Below are 17691 nucleotides of genomic sequence, written 5' to 3'. Positions count from 1 at the left end.
TAGTCAATACCAATTTTGCATAATCTGCACCTATAGGGCCTGTCTTCTGTTGCTGAGCACTGCTCATGCGCTCTGTGTCTCGTTATGTCCTTACATTTCTGGTGCTTTGAAGCAATTTTAAGATACAATTAGAGCTTTTTGTTGCTCAGTGGATAGTAATTTCTAATATTTGTTTGTGCCCTTCCTCTTCATTGCTTGATTTTGCTCGTGAGAAAGTGTCACTCATAGTCTTTGAAATGTCACTCATTATTACACTAAAATTATGAAAATGTCACACATAGCAATCTGCAACCTTGGCAGCTATGAATAGCTCTGGCTAATAACCTATAAGGCGAGACCTATTGGCTATGCCAATGCTTCTTTCTGCAGACATTTCACTGAAAAGCTCTATTGAAATTACTTCAAATAATACGGAAATGTCACACACATGCAATCTGAAAACTTGGCAATACTGGCAATACTGGTTTGATGGTAGCAGATTCAGAGGCCGTCCATTCTCACCAAAATATTACAGACGTAAAAATGTGTTTTCATTTGTGGAAATCCGAACAATAATTTACCATTTGTTTGAAATATGATATAACTACATTATATTTCGACATACAAAACAACTTTCACATTCATAGACATTGGACATTATAAGGCTCATGTATGACAAATACCAGTAACAAACGTTGTTGCTGGTTTAACCAGTCTTCTCACTTATGCTTTTGTTAGCCACACAGAAAATAAATTCCACATTTTACATCTCATTGGTTTCTAACCAAACAAAGTTTGAGCTGGCTTCATAGGAAGGTGTGATATTAGGACTAACAATATGGCACCCATTGCTGGCATATTTGGAATCTAAATTAGCATTGTAGTTGTCGAGTACAAACCTGTCTCTCTTTTATTTCTCTCGGTTAGTGTCGTTCGCCCTTTTTCAGCATCTTCCTATTTATTTAGTTCTCTTTTCGTCCCTTTTCTATGTTCCGTATAGCTGTCATTTCGCCCTATTGTCCAATCTTGGGCGCTACCAACATCTATGGCTGCGCAATAACCTGTTCTGCTCCCGGCATGCCCTGCGCGGCCCGGAAAGGACCGGCTATTGACAGTATGGCGGTTTTGGCAGCGCTCTCCTGAGGGCGGAAGGAGGAAGAGTCGCCCATGGTAGAAGTAGGGAGCCCGATCCAGGGCAGCCATGTCCTTCTTCCGAAGGAAAGGTGAGGGACCGTGTGAAGGGAAAGAGGTAGCTTTCGGGAAAGTGGCACTAGAGAAAGCATAGCTTTTGAAGGAGAATGGGTTATCCCGGATAAGTGTCTCGCCTCGGAGGGATACATATGCAAGTCTTGAACCTCCTTTTTGTGAACGGGCAAGGGCACCGGCAACAGGAATGGATCTTTCAACATGTGGGTTGTTACAGCATAGTGGAGCCAGACAAACTGACATGCCTTGGTCTTTCTTCTAGAGGACCGGTTTGCGGAAAATAACAATCTTTGGAAGAGATGTTGTCCTCGGGTGTGACAGTCTTGTTATGTCCTTTAATGATCTGTTTATGCTGTCCATCCCGTTAGACCACAATGGGTTGTTTACCTAATGATATGCATAATGCATTTGTGTTGAGTGATACAATTTGTGGCATTTTAAATGGATCAGTGACAGGCGTATATTGGATCGTATAATATTAGTGCATGGCAGTGTGATGCTCATATCCGGTCCTTCACTAAGTAGGTTTTTAAATCCCTTAAGTGAGGATAATTTTCCGTACCCCAGTAAGTAAGAAACAAGTGATGCGTTTGAGGCCTCAATTGAAAATTCACCTTTTGTTCTTCAGCTTAGAGACAGTTTCACTTGTAATTATTAAATGGAAACTATAACCTAATAGTAATGATGCCTACAAAATATAACCTATTGGTTTCCACTTTTCTTATTTTTGTGTTTTATCCAGCGAGTTATTCTTATTTCTAGACGCATCTCGAACTAAACAATGGCATATTTGGTTAGTACTGCACTTAAATTAGCTCTCAAAGAGAAGATAGACTCTAGCTAAAGTCATCCGCGTTTCTAGGTACATACCAAAGACAGATTTATAGATTTCAGGTACCTACAAAGCGGAAGTTCTACGGGGCCTTCACTTCAGTCTGTCTGACAAGCAGTACACGTTCCATAAAGAGAGCTTTTCGCTACCCGTAGCTTCGGAGTTTTAAGATTTTATTTAGAAACCGGACAGACTTCGAGTTAAAATACATAAAATAAAATACTAGATTACACTTCTTATGTTGGTTACCACAATCCTCATTCAGGTTTTGCATACATTATAAACTTACTTGTAAAGTAATTGATTTCTGCAATACTTGCTGGCTAAATGCACAATAAAGTTACTTTTCAAAATATTTTTGGGGGAGTATGAGAGCTGTCCGTGCGTTTTCCTTACCTGCTGTCGATTGCACCCAGAGGCAGAACAAGTAACAAACCAAATTTCAGACACAAAGGCTAGTTCTTTGACATTCTAGGCTCAAAGAGGGTGGTTTGGAATGATCCTACTCTCTCACGGGCATTCACTAATGTATGGGACGTTCAAGAGACATCTGTTTGAGCGACGGTTGTGTCACAACTGTCACTAGAATGACGGGTCTTGGTTAAAATTTCTCTAATTTCAAAAGATACACAATAGAGGTTAGGACAGAGAGCTGACACCAGACGTTATGTAGTTAATCTAAAAAAAAGTGCTTTATGAAGCACTACCAGACAAGCACATCCAGAGGAGAAGCTTTGACTCTGTCCACGTTGGTAGTCAGTAGTTAATATTTTTATTGGGAATAAGTTGTGTGCTTCCACCAAAAAGTTCTTGCCCTCTACTCAACTGTGGCCAATTTGTTTATTTATTCAGCAGCCTGAGCTTGAACTATGCGGGTACTACGTAAGGCAGTCATTAACTTTAGATTTCTGAGTGCAGTTTTGTGTTTGAGAGCCCAGGGCAAAGCTAATCTGCATGGATTTCTTAGGTCTGGCTGGACAGTGGCACAGTTCCTAGGCCTTGTTTGAGCAACAAAAACAGAGCTTTCAAAGTTCCCTTGAGCGGCATAAGCTACACAATTTTGGTCCTCTGACTCAGGAGTTGTGTGGGCCCATTTTAGGTGCTTCCACTAAAAAGACTACTTGTATTGCTCTTTTTGGCTTGTGGCAAAGTTTGTCCTTGATACAGCAGTACTTAGTTAGTTATGGGGACAAGCCAATGATCATGTCTATAGGCCTGATCTGTGTATTATGAGATGTTATAAAGGCAATAGTCCTGACTTATTTATGGTTTGATTGTTATCAATGTATGCTAAGGATCTTACTACAGTAGTGAGGGTCTCAATACTCCACATTCGGGTGGTGGGAACTGATACAAGCTGGGGTTTCACTCCTCCAGTACCGATTATGGGTTTTTACAGGGTGGGTTGTCCGAAGGGAAGCCAGGTTTTTGTCAGTTGGAGATTTATGTGTGCATTTCATATCAATGCTGTTAAAACCATTGCTGAAGTACTAAAAGGGAATCAGTCGGTGTCTCTGACTCATTAAAGGTGCTAACACCACGTTGTTTCAAGACCAAAAGAGTTGAGCCATTAAAAATATATCTGCTTTAGCTTTAACATTGTAAGTGTAATAGTATAATATCACAGTAAATTAATACTTGTAATTAATAAATTAATATAAATCAACACCATTTTCACTTTTCTCATTTTTTTATGCCTTCAAATCTATTCCGTGGGATGCAGTAGTTGGAGTCATCACCTATTGATAAACAGAATAATTTGCATAACCTTATCAAGCTTGAGGGGAGAACAGGCTTGAAGAGGCCATGGTACGCATAATGACCTCTGAAAGAAGGGACTTTTGTACTCCTAACTTATATTCCATCCCAGTGGAATGAATAATCAATAATTTTATTTATATAGTGCGTACACCTAAGTGCTGTACATGATAAAAAATGTACAAAAAGCCAAACATACTATATGACAGAGCTGTGCAGAACAGGATTCAGCCATGCTTATCAGAACTAAAAACTGCCATTATGAAATCTATGTATATGTCATGCCTAACTGGAGGGATGCTGCCAATCTTGGTCAGACATGCAGACACCCACTTGACAGGTTTTGTGAAAGAGAGGAGGAGGATCCAGGAATCCTGAGTCTAGGTATGAATTCCTTGGCGTCTCGGAGGATTGTTGCTCAAGGCTCTGGGACCTCCCCAGCCTCAAGAGATTCAAGTAAACAGAAAAGCATGTAATCCTCCTATTAAAATATTATGTTAATCCCATCAATGGGTGTATTTTCTTCATGGAAATAGTACAGTACTAGAATGCTTGGAGTGAAAGTAGTTCTTTTTATTTATGCTTTTTCACTTTATTCCATCCATATTTTTTTTCTTATTTCTTCTTTGTTTTTTCTTTTGAAAGTGTTGTTTTTAAGAAGAGCAAAAAGAACAGCCGACACGTGTTTCGCCCCGTGTGGCGAGTAAAGCCAGGGCTTTCTCAAGGCTGTTAGTTAAATAAGAAAGGAATAAATATAAGTATTTAGAACAAGTGGGTTCCGTAAAGAGGAGAGTTAAACCGCGTTTAGAGTAATATAAAAGTGAAAAGTAAAAATATTGAAACAGTGCTGTGTGACGTGCCTTTTTCCAGATAGTTCAAGAAAGTGAAGATTTGGGCTCCAGGAGCCTCCGATAGAATCGCGTTATACGCGGACGACGTCCTGGTTTTTTTTTTTTACTAACTTGGACAAGTCGGGACTGAGTATTCTGGAGGTCATGAGAATCTTCAGTGAGTCCTCTGGGCTATATATGAACCCCCGGAAGTCCACGTTGTGGATACTGGGAGATCCCGGGACGTTGGGGCCATGGGCCTTTACGCTGCAGAGGGCGCCCAGAGGGCTCAAGTACCTTGGGGTGTTCCTAACGGACCTGCCCGTAGTATCCTGGAAGAGGAACTTGGCACCGGTCTGGGAGCGCGTGCGATCGGACATGACGCTCTGGTCCCGTATGCCGCTAATGATCTATGGCCGCTCGGCAATTTTTAAAATGGTCACGTTCCTGCGGTTGCTCTACCAGCTGCAGAACCACCCCTACCCGATTGCGCCTAGATGGTTTTCACAAATAAATTCTGCGCTGGGACAGTTCCTGTGGGGGGGGGGGGAAAGGCGGTCAGAGTTAAAATCCGAACGTGCTTCCTGTCAACATACTGTGGAGGACTGGCGACCTCAGATATCCTCTCTTATTACCAGGCTTCCCATCTCCTGATCTTGAATGAGTGGTGGTATGGGGACAGGGGGGGATCCAGCGTACGCGCTGGAGCGGCTCTTGATGGAGCCACACACCCTACATACGATACTGTACTCGGCACCACTGCAAAGGGATCTTCCGCCAGCCACAAAGCTGGTTTTCAATATCTGGCGACAGTCCTTGAAGCGCATGGGGTGGTGGAATAAACTGACGGAGGAAACCCCGCTGTGGCATAACGGGCGTTGGACTGGGATGCCATAGGGGTCGCGACCCTGGGCGATGTGGTGCGGAATGGGATGCTCAAGTCCTTCACGGACCAGCAAAGGGAATTTTGCATGCCCCGATCTTAATTCTTGCGCTACCTATAGCTGCGCCATGCCCTGTCACCTACCCTGGAGGGCCTTGAAGCGCTCCCGGAGTTTAGCCCTCTGGAGGCCAAGGTCTTCATGGGGGATTTAGAGACGAAGAAGATTTCGAAGATCTACGAGTCCCTGGTCACACATAGTGCTTCAAAGCTGGATAAGCTAAGAGGGAAGTGGGAGGAGGACGTAGGCGCTCTTGAGGAAGAGGACTGGAGGGAGGCCCTAGCGGCCCCGCAGGGGGCCGCAATAGCCATGCGCCTGCGGCTCATTCAATTAAAATTTTTACACCGGGTCTACTTTACTAGGGTCAGGTTGTGGCGTGCGGGTCTGATCGCCTCCCCCGAATGCCTTAGATGTGGCCGGGGGGAGGGCACCTTTCTCCACACGGTATGGTCCTGCACCGTCTTGGACCGCTTTTGGCGGGGGGGGGGTTTCCTGCTTGTCGGAGGTGTTGGATGGACGCTCCCACGCACCCCGCAGTTGGCGCTTCTCCATGTGATGGAGGGGATTGGTGGCAACGCCTACAAACGGCATCTGTTGCTCTTGGGGCTTACCCTGGCAAAACATGATAACGCCAGGTGCTGGAAGAATGACCGGGGCCCCCCACTGTCTGCCTGGAGGAATGGTCTCGATTTTAACATGGGGCTAGAACAACCCATTTACGTCGCCCGTGGCTGCCCATGGAAGCATTATAAAATATGGAAGTGGTGGGCGGATTATAGAGGGCTGTGGCTGGACCCCCCCGGGAGAGTCTGGTGATCCCCTTGGGGACAGATAAGGGAGGGGTAGTTCGTAGGGGCTGGTACTCCTAGGCACAGGGGCCCCCGGGAGGTGCGGGGCCAGGGGAAGATATTACATGGCTGGTTCGCTTCAGTGTGTGTGTGTTGTCTTCAATGGGCGATCTTATGGTGGTCTGTGATCTACACTCGGTGATTGTTAGCGCAATCTGGGGGGTGCGCGGGTTAACTGACTCGTTTGATTTTGCTCTCTGGTGGTGTGGTCTGTTTTCTATAACAGGTTTCTGCCCGCTTGCGCTTTTCACGTTGCTGTGGCAGTGGTCTCGGGAGAATAGAGCCCTGCGCCTTTGGAGCGGTTGCCTCAAGGGAGATACTTTGATCACTTTTCTAGCGCTAAAGATGGGCAAAGTACACGGGACACTTTGTGGGCCGGGAATGTTTTTATTGAATACATGCGGCAGCTGCACCCAGAGGGACAATGTTAAATCAGATAACTGTAATGTCATGCACCTATGTCTTGAATGAGCCTGGAGGGGTGAGGGGGTGGTTGCTGGGTTTCCATTCCTCTTTGTTTTCCTTAAAGTTAATTGTGAAAGGATATATAGTGACGGTACTAATTGATTGGATGTCTGAATAATGCATACAGCGCTGCCCTAAAGGCACTGCACGATGGTGTAACACTCGACTTGACTTCCAGGGGACAACTGAGTAGTGTATAGTGCTCTGTCTGATTATGTACTGTAATGCTTGTATTCAATAAAAAATGTTTTCTTTAAAAAAAAAAGGAAGTGAGGATTAAAAACCAAGAGGGCGTTTAAGGAATAGTGCCACAAGAAGGAAGAAAAAGTGCCAAGAAAAGGAGATCCGTTGACTCCAAATGCACAGTCGTCATACCAAAAAATGAGATTTGTGCAGCTTACTCAGCTGATGCTTATCAGAACTAAAAACTGCCATTATGAAATCTATGTATATGTCATGCCTAACTGGAGGGATTCTGCCAGTCTTGGTCAGACATGCAGACACCCACTTGATAGGCATTTGCTTGATGGTGAACGGGTTTGGGATGCACCCACAACTAGCAGGATATGGTGAAGTGGAACCCAATCACAGAGAGTATCGGTTTCCATTTCACTTTTGTATTCCCGGTGTCTGTCTCGAATGGGATGGAACTGATTGGAGACAGACCAGGGAAGGATTGCAACATGCATGCATCCCAGAGTTCCAGATCGCTTCAGACAGTTAACTGGAAAAACCTCTCGAAGAGCATTGGTTTTCTGGTTCACTGCATAAGGCTCTCATTTCTATCAGACACTGACCTAGAGAGCTGAGCTCTGCATTCTCTGCCATTGGTATGGCATGATATATGAACTGTATGAAAGTGCAACTAGTTACAGGCATTATGCTGGAACAAATAGCTGATTGGCCCCTACACAATATCTTCCGTCTTTAAATGTCCTGAAATAATAGGCTTGATACACAGTGTGTTAACATCATGGCTACCATTTGTATATGAACAATTTTTATACTGGCTTGCCATTGTTCAAAGCCCTATGTGCCAGCAGCACTCTGACCTACAACACAATTCACCTAAATAGAAAGGGCCATCCAGTTAATTTGGTAGCAAGAAATCAATAATGGGGTAAATCGTCATCCGTGACGTGCAGAACTCCAAGCTGTGAAGATTAAAGTTAACAATGATGTACATCTGCTGACTACCATACCTGATGAGTCAAAATTGAAAGTACTGCCCAGGCCATATCTACCACAAAATCTGCATATTTCGAGGACTACTACAGACAGCTACATTGGTGGTGTTGAAAGAACAGATCAAATCATGCACTCCTAATGTCGCAAGGAAAAATATAGGGTGGTGTAAAATACTGTTGGCACAGTGAGACCTGGAGAAAGAGAGCTTGGGGTCAGCCCTTAGCAGAGGAACGTTCCAGCACTAGTGAGATGGAGGGAATTAGATATATTTTGTAAAAGTATGCCAACAATCTGTCCAATTTCTTGGTCAGCTAGTCAGGGTGAGGCAAGTTTGGCAAGCAGTAGAAGCCTTATGATATCATGAAATATATAGGATTGTGGTATCGTACATATAGCCAGGTATAACCGTGACCAAAAAGTTGCCTAAACTGGCATTTCGTTTCCAGCTGCCTTCCACCTTTTCAAAATGAATTGCACGTGGACACCCTGAAACTATGGAAAAATCATACAATTCCTGTTCTTTCGTGCTCTCTAGATCCAGATGAACAAAGTTGGGGGTCAAGCCTTGGTAGGGACAGATTCCTGCTCTGGGGAGACGGGAGGGAATTACCATGTCTTTGAAAGAAAAAATGCTAAAAGTCTAAGAAACCTTTTGTACAGCTCAGCCAGTCATATTGAGAACAGATTATCACCCTACGGTAGAAACCTTACGAAATGTAGCTGTTAAGAATATATGGTTGTGATATTTTTCATACAGCCCAGGGGTGGTACCTGTCACCTAAATGCAGGTAGCCTAAATTGGCATCTCAGTTCCAGTTGATCTCCAAATGTTAAAAAATGCACAGCACCCAGTTTATCGCCTATAGGAATCCCGGCCCCAAACACAGCTGATAACTGTTTAATATACCAAGGCCAAGAGACCAAAAGTAACAAAATTGAGGGTCAAAGCATGTCGGGTATGAGTTCCTGTGCAAGTGGAACTGGAGGCCTATACTGTAGGAGGCTGGCTTAGTATATGGTGTACACCTATTGGTGATACTCCCCGCACTGAGTCCAGGCAACCCTTCGTGATAGTGTAAGAGGATCCTGATAACCAAAGCTCCAGTTGTGGCTGTGGAGAGGAGCTAAGGCTTATCCAGGAGGGTGTAAAGCGGTTCCATTTACCACACAAGCCAGTCAATGAGAGTCACACAGAAAAGAACCACCCCAGTGTTAGAAAAATAGGTACTATTTATTACACCACCAGTCACTAACTACTTGGGTGTATCATTTACCCAGAGACAAGCATACACAAGAAAAAACATCAGTAAAACAGGTAAGTAAACACATAAACACATGTCTTCCCTCGGGGCAAACCATATACTAAGTAAGTGGAATGCAAAAGGGGTACCTAACCAAGAGTACCACCCAAGAATCTGTAACCCACGGGAAGCACGGAACCACCAAATGTAAGTAACTAGGAGTAATCCCTAGATGTCTGGTGCAGAGGATAACATGGGGAAGTCGCAGTTAGGATTTTCAGGATTCAGGTCCCTTTTCCAAGGCCCCAGAGGAAACCTTTTGGAACCAGGGACACTAGAGAGTACCCTCACCTGTGGATTCCCAGTGAAGCAGGATACCTACACCAGGGAGCCCGGGTGCATAGATGTGAAATGGTGTCTGAACTGCTCGTTGAAGTCATTGGGTATCTTCGGATGTCTGCTGCTACGGTGACCCGTGGACCAGGTCGGTGGAACCCATGCGTGGATTCCAAAGGAAGAGCACCTGAGGAGAGATGAGACAGTCCAAGTCACCCCGAGTTGTACAGGTAGAGCAGGAGCGCAATGCCAGCCCTTCTCGGGGGTACTTCATGGTAAGATAGAACAGGCGATGATGGAGAAGCACAGGAGCCGTCCACGAGCTGTCCCTCAATGGTCGACGATTGCAGGAGGGTCAGTGGCCAGCAGGGCACCAACAAGTCTTGGCAAATGCCGCATACATGTTGCAAGAAGAATTTCAGAAAGGAGGACCAGCAAGGTCCAGGGAACTCGCCCACCACAGGTAAGAAAGCAGGAGAGCCAGCAGGAATCTATGGAAGACCCCAAAGGGACCCTCTGGCAGCAGGCATAGGCAGTTGCTGGGAGCCCTCAGCAGCACAGCGAAGATGGAGGCCCACGTCGCAGAAGATGCAGTGAGGATGCTGCTTTTGAAACAGGGTGATGCTTGAGGCTGGGGCTTCTTGGAGCTCAAAGACCTCTGGACTGGAGAGCCAACAATCCTTGGTAATGCAAACAGACACAGTGCACAGTGGTGGGGTTCCAGCAGCTACATGAGGGATTACAGTCTTCTTAATTGCACCGAAGACAAATCATGCTTTGAGTCACCAAGCCACCAACTGTGTTGTAGAGCCTTGAAGAGTCCGTGGGACAGCAGGATCCATAAGCCAGGTACATAAACAAAGAGAAGTACCAGGCTGTTCCTAATGGGAGGTTGAGGTTAGTGACATACATACGTAGTGGAACTTGCGCAGGGGGCACAGTAGAAGCCTACGCATGGGTATCCAATATATTGGATATAATGGCCTGACACACCCTTGCAGATGTCATGCTTCATCATCGGCAATGCTCCTCATTGGGTCTGCGCTGCAATACCCAATGGGCAACACCTCAAAGAGGGGCTCTTTGGCGGAGATCTTTTATCCAACTGCCGTATAGGTGAAGTGCGGGTATGGGGCCAGTACTATGTAGATGTAGTGATGGTTAAAATTGGGGCAAAAGGTACCTGGATCGGGTTTATTCTAGCGGTCCCTTACTCCAAATTAAAAAAGGTATAGAATAGACTCGAAGGGAATTAATGTACCCTTATGCGAGACTAGACTATTGGTAGAATCAATAGGTCGACATGTTTCTCGCTGTTTGTCCACTGACTAGCGATTCTTCAGGACCAATATCAACAAAAATTTTGAAGTTAATAAAACTATCTACAAAGTGCCTTTACCTTCCTATAGAATTCTAATTCCATTACATGTAAAGGGTAAAGTATACCTGTGTTGTGCTGTATTTGCCTATCTGTGTAAAGGTGAGCTACAACAACAGCACCCGACGGGTAGAGCTACGGGTTCAACCTCATAGTTTTCAGGTTATTTGTTCCCGAGCCTCCTCGGATGGACCTACCCCTCGCCGCCGGGTCCGTTTACGGTCGCACTGAATCGCTCATTTGTTTAAACTATGCATCAGGAGAAATGTACGTATTGTGTCATGTCTTGTGTATATGTTTTTCATTGTTCCTTTTGCCTTACAGATCTCTTGCGCATTTAGAAGTGCTGTAGGTGTGATTTATCGAACCATGAGTAATCCGGTTCTTTAGTTGGCCATAGGTTAGGATGGGCCTTAGAGCGTGCATACCGCCCTGGTCCCCGGTCCTGAGGAAAGCCTCGCAACTGGCATATAGAGGCTGAAACATGTCAACTTAATGTTCTAATTCTGGAAGTGGCTGATCAATTTAATCAGTCGCAACGTCCACCACACACCCCTTTTTTAATCTAGTCATACTACCCTACCATTACATTTTTTTTAAGGAGTAGTAAAGACTATTTTAACATCACTCGCTGCACCATCACTTGTACTCAACACTCACAAAATCCTGCTCCACTGTAATCAGGCATTGAAACACACCGGAGAGGCACTTGGCCTCTCTGGTGGGGGTCCATTGATAAAGCATGTCGCCAACTAGGTTGGTGAGTGAGGACTCCTCTTCAAAACATGAGTGATTCTCATTTCTAGCCTTAGACATTCTGGCTTCACTCTTCTGTTGATACCAAACATGACCAGATTCGTCGAAGCCATTATGTAGTTGGACATCTTGAGTTTGCGAGTGTCCACTACATCCCTTAAAATAGCTTCCCCCCCACTTACTAAAGCCTAAAGAATGGAGCTTAGGATTTGTAGGGGTGCCTTTGTTCGTGCTGGGGTACCGTCACACTTAGAACCATGGATTCTGCCCTTTGGCTGAAGGGTCTTACTTAGGGGTGACTTTTAGGTCTTAAGTGCAGTGACCACGATATAAGGTAAACCTTATATCTGTATTGAGAGGTGCATGCGCAGGCTACAATGGCAGGCCTGTTGAGACAGTTTGCATTGGCTCCCGTGGGTGGCATAATACATGCTGGAGCCCATGTGAGACCCCTGGGGTACAAATGGGGTACAAATGCTCTGGATACCTTAGTACCATACACTAGGGACTTAAAGGAGTATTCCAGTATGTCACTTGTGGGGTGTACAAAGTACTTACCAAACCAATTTAGGGGAGAGAGCACTGACAATGTAGTCAGTTTGTTGCTGGTCAGTGAGGCAGTCAGCAAAGACTACACCATGTACTGAACCATCAACTGGGTGGTGTGAGAGGAGGGAATCGGGGAGAGGGTCATTCTCTTCCTCCTGTCCCTCATCCGTGGCCATAAGTTCATGTCAGCCCTATCAAAGCAAGGCCTCAGGCGGTTCACATAAAGCACCCTATGGGGGCTTCTTGGAGTGCCCAGTTCCACCAGGTAGGTGACCTCACATTTCTTCTCCACAATTGTATGGAGGCCACTCCATTTCTCCTGGAGTGCTCGAAGGGCCACAGACTCCAATACCCACACATTCTGGCCTAGCTAGTAAACAGTCAGAACAGCGTTTTGGTCATGCAAGAACATCTGCAGTTCTTGACTGGCCTCCAGGCTTTTAGTGGCCTTCTTCATATACTTAGCCATACATGACCGAGGCCCAGTGCATAGTCAACAATGTCCTGCTTGGGAGGTTTGAGAGGCTGTTCCCATCCCTCCTTCACCAGACAAAGTGGACCCCTAACTTGATGTCCAAACAGAAGCTCAAATGGGCTGCAGCCCACTCCCTTCTGAGGAACCTCTGGCAAAGAGAAAGCAAGGACATCCCATCTGCTCCTGAGTTTTTCGGATAGTCCCATAATCATACCTTTGAGGGTCTTGTTAAATCTTTCACCTAACCCATTGCACTGTGGATGGTACTGTGTGCTGAAATGATAAGTTACACCACACTCTTTCTACATAGCTTTCAGTAGCCAGACAGAAAGTTTGCACCTCTGTCTTACACCACCTTCTTAGGGAAACCTACTCTGGAAAAGATTCCAAAGAGCAATTTGACCACCGCAGGAGCTGTAGTGATCCTAAGGGGAATAGCTTCTGGGTATCTGGTGGCGTTGTCCACCACCACCAGTATGTATCTGCTCCCAGAGGCTGTTGGAGGCTGTAGGGGACCAATTATGTTAATCCTTACCCTCTGAAAGGGAACCCCCAATCACTGGTAGTAGGATTAAAGGGGCCTTTGAAGTGCCTCCTGACTTGCCACTGGCATGGCAGGTGACAAATGAGCGACAAAACTCCTTTGTGTCTTCAGGCTTGACGTGGTTAATTTTTTATGCCAGTAGATCACTACGCAAATCTTACATAGTTAAGTATCGACCTAGGTGGGCACTAGTCAAGTAGGTGAGCTTGGGCAGAGCCTTTACTATCTTAGCCGAAAAATGTGATGTATTTTTCATAAGCATATTATACTGCTTTTATGTTTGGTATGGTGCCCAGTAGCCAGTTAGAGGCCCAGTGACCTGCTCTGGATTGACCCCTTCAGTTAACCAGCTCATCGGCCACTGTAGCTGAGCTGCAGCATAATGTACTCATATCTATGTGCCCCAATACGTACGTAAGTCAAAGAAGCATACCTTTTTGGTAGCGCTTCTCTTTGTTTATCTGTTCTCAAAACAGGGCTATAGATATTGTCTGTATTTTTTTAAAGAGAGCTTTCTTCATAATCAATTGTATGGGTGCAAATGAGAACAGCAACCTGGGCAAGAGCAACATCTGTGATAGTGCCACCCTACCCATGGGAGTCATTCCAGAATTGAAGGGGTTTGTCTCGTTGAAGAAAGTACTTTCCTCAGAATCCCCTCAACCACGTCTATCTCTGCATGAGAGACGTAGACTTAAATATTTATAGTATCCAATTTCCATTGAAGTTGTGTGATAGGAAGTGTCCCTGCAAGTCCCTCTGGTATTTTAGCAAAATGAATAGACTTAATTGTCCCAATTAATTATGAGTCCCACTAGCCTGCCAAAATCATTTAGTAATTCTTTCAGCAATGGCATGTTATTGCTATCAGATCCTAGATATACTTAGTCATCGTCCACATATAAGGAAATATTATGGGTTTGATGCTCAATCATTATCTTGCTGTTAGGGCCCTTGGCTCATAGCAGCCATGTCCAGTGCAAAACTTATCAGTATTGGGGGCACTCCTGTCTGGCGCCCTTCCTAATATGGATGGGTTCAGAGTGTTCAGCAGTCGCCCAACTTAGAAATTCAGTCCCCAACTCCAGTGTATATAACACATCAAGGAGAAAGGGCCAGCGCAGAGTATCAAATGCTTTTTCGGTCTCTAGGGATGTCCCTACTGGAAATTGAGAAATGTATTTCTACCTGGAATAAAACAGTTTTGGCTTGAATGCACCATGGGTTTTAGGCAGTTCACGGATATCTTCCTAGGACCTACTAGGCAAGACTGAAGAGGAATAAGGGGTGATACTAAGCACCGTTCAACAGATCTATAGGTTTTGGGAGATTCACTATTATCGCCTCCCTCATCGAAGTGGGTAAGCTGCTCCTGGCCATCATATATACCGGTGTTGTGCTAAACTGGAGTTTACCCACTGCTTAGAATTTGCCTGGGAAGCCATCTGTTCAGGGGGGTGTGCCCTGTGCTATCTGTTGAAGAGGCAATTCAATCTCCTCTAAGGTGACCGGGGATTCGAATTTCTTATGCTACAAAATATTCATGGTTGATAGTGAAACCCAGTTTAGATAATCTCGGATAGTCATGATCTACACCTGGTGGGACTGCATAGAGGTCTCTATAATAAATTTCATATATTTAGTTAACCTCTACTTGTGAGTTACCCAGAGACCATGCCATGTTATTTATAATCTAATCGGCCCAGTCTGTTTAGCGCCTCTTTGTGCTCCAACTCTTTCTTACTAATTGCTAGTACGAAGTATGGTCCATTCCACTTTTAATCTGGAGTTCCTTCATGTGTCCCTCCATACTCTCCAATTCCCCACGCAACACCACTTTTGATCCATAAACAGATTTCATGCGATGCGCCTGAGCACAATCTTAATAATGTAACACTCCACCACAGCCTCTGTGGCTGTGCTCCTGTTCTCGTAAAGTACTACTCCATAACATTGCCTTTATGTTCATGGAAGGTCAGATTTTACAGTACCCCATTCCAGAAACGCACCTGGGACGTGGTCTGCCCCAGGCCATAATAATCTTTTGTGGGCTATGATCAGAGATTAGATTCTCCAGGTGTTCTGTATCAATTAGCTTTATATTAGCCTTTCTCGTATAGTAAGCTGTATCAATCGTAGTTTGTAGTGCTTGTTTTCGAGAATAATGTGAATATTCTTTGGTTTCAATATGCTATGCCTCTGTTGTTCTAAACGTGTTGTTGATCATCCACTTTCGTAATGTGTATGAATTAGCAAATTATTGGGCACCTCTTACGGACGAAGCTGACCTATCTAGTTTCAAATCTGGGACACAATTAAAGTGTCTGCACCATACAATGGTTGCAAGTGCGTTTTCAAGGAGAGCAGGTGTCAGTGTGGAGAAAAAGGTGTCTGATTAGCATTCAGAGCATACATTGTAACTAGTAATTCACCAAAAAATGTTCCAACGATTGTGCCTTCCTCTACCACTTACCTACCCTCTGGGAGTTTTTTTTTTTTTTGTTGAAGATTGAACAGTGGTACCCAAAGTGCAATCCATATAAGTACTCCTCCTTGCAAACCCTGGTTATGTGGTTCCGTTCACTTTACCCCTCCATCTTTTGCTTAAACTATGTAATTTCCCTGCAACTAAATGAGTCTCTTGTAGACATGCAAAGTGGACATGACAATGTTTCAGTTGCATTTCATGTGGGTGGCCATGCCTGACACATTCCACATTAAAATGTGATATTTATCTAAAGCCATCTTATTGTGGGTTCTGTCATATCAAATTAGGTCTCCCATCTTCACTGGTTTACCTCTATCACCTTAACCCCTCCCACCTCGTCTCAACACAGAAAGTATGTATACATTAGCATGAATGACTGACTTAACTTGTAACTGGTCCTCAAGCCAAGTTCATTGAATTCGCTCAGCCAAACACAACGCACTACAAATTTGCAAGTAAATTTCTCCTCTCTGATAATGGGGATCCCTAGTGGCCAACAGGTTTCTTATGTGTAAATAAATGTTCCTTTGTGTGCCCCCACTCAATCACTAACCCTCCCCCGATGAGCACCCTCAAGCTATTCAGAGGCACATCAATCAAGAAAAAAATGGATATATGAATACATTGATTCTAAAGAGCCAGCTTAGCAGCCCTTAGAGTGAGTGCAGGACCCACTCTTACTTTGCTTATAGCTTCTTCAACCATGTTGTGTTCCGGTATCTGCTGTGTCTCAGGGTTTCAGCTTGGGCCATGTGAACTAGGCACCCCACCCTGTTCCATTTCTGCCACCGCTAATGCCCTCTCCTTCACTGCATGTTCTTTAGTAAGTCTTTTGGAGTCTCCGTTTGTTCAGGCAGGTGTTCACTCCCCTGCTCGGTCCCTGGAGGCTGACTGGGGAGTTTCACATTTTTCCTTCATCTCTCTCTAAGCCTCTTGTTGTGTGACAAAGAACAAAGCCTTCTCCCCATCAAGAATCCCAAGTCTCTCCAGGATCATCAAAGTGAAGCTAATATTTAACTGACATAGTCATTGTTTCACCTCCAAAAAAGATTCTTGCTGTCGCTGGACATCCATTGTATAATCAGGGAAAATTGTCACCTTACTATTTTCCACCTGCCAGGGAGCCTTTGTTTGAGCAATTTGCAATATGTTATCTCTATCACGATAGTTGAATAAAAGTGCCTCTACCAGTCGCCAGGGAGTTCCAGGGTGTGAGGATCTACCTGGAACCCTATGATTATGTTCTACTGAAAAGAAGGTTGAAGTCTTGCCCAGAAGTACCTCAGTGGACAACCAGTCCTCTATATCAAGCTCCGTGCTTGGATCTTCGATGTGCTGTGGCAGACCTAAAACCCTTATGTTGTTGGGGCACATGCATCCCACTACATTGTTTGCTTTTTTCCAAAGTTGCTGGTTTCATTCTGTAGTGCTTTAACTTGCATCTGGGCATTATTCAATGTTGGCCTCATCATCACTAAAGCAGATTCACTGGTGTCCATTTTCTCCCTAAGTTTCTTATACTCCTCGCGCAAGAGACCCACATCAATCACAAGCGTATCGATCGTGGGTTCTAATGAGGCTTTTATATGCACTACATCCTGGAGTAGTTTGTTGAATTTTCAGGTGTGTACTTGGAGCATTCGTTCCACTAAATGTGTTGCTGGGGCCACTGGTGTATCAGCCACCTTCTTAAGGGCTGGCGGCATTACGTTCTCATCCTTGGAACCCTTCAGCTTCACCATGATTGTACCTTTTTCAACGGTGTGCCGTGCCTCAATTGTTTGGAACTCCCATCCGTTGACCTCAGTTCTTTTTCTTACTCTGAAATAAATTAGGGCTAGTCTCCAGAAAGCAGTATACAGATGGCAGTGCTGCTT

General features: G+C 44.7%; 1 protein-coding gene across 3 annotated transcripts in view; it reads left to right on the top strand.

Moving 5' to 3' along the window:
- The first annotated feature begins 1056 nt into the window (after positions 1 to 1056).
- The window catches only part of AKAP10 (A-kinase anchoring protein 10), a 504896-nt gene continuing 488261 nt past the window's right edge, over positions 1057 to 17691 (top strand). For 2 of the 3 annotated variants that reach the window (XM_086955012.1, XM_086955009.1), the window contains exon 1: positions 1071 to 1202. In XM_086955012.1, coding sequence (XP_086811138.1) covers positions 1181 to 1202 — 22 coding nt within the window. In that variant the 5' untranslated portion in view covers positions 1071 to 1180. Of the gene's footprint in view, positions 1203 to 17691 lie in introns of all 3 variants that reach the window. The other variant, XM_086955011.1, reaches the window with a different exon arrangement.

The sequence above is a fragment of the Lissotriton vulgaris genome, chromosome 2_1 (assembly GCF_964263255.1).
Source record: "Lissotriton vulgaris chromosome 2_1, aLisVul1.2, whole genome shotgun sequence".
NCBI classification, from domain to species: domain Eukaryota; kingdom Metazoa; phylum Chordata; class Amphibia; order Caudata; family Salamandridae; genus Lissotriton; species Lissotriton vulgaris.
This window is presented reverse-complemented; position numbering and strand designations above follow the sequence as displayed.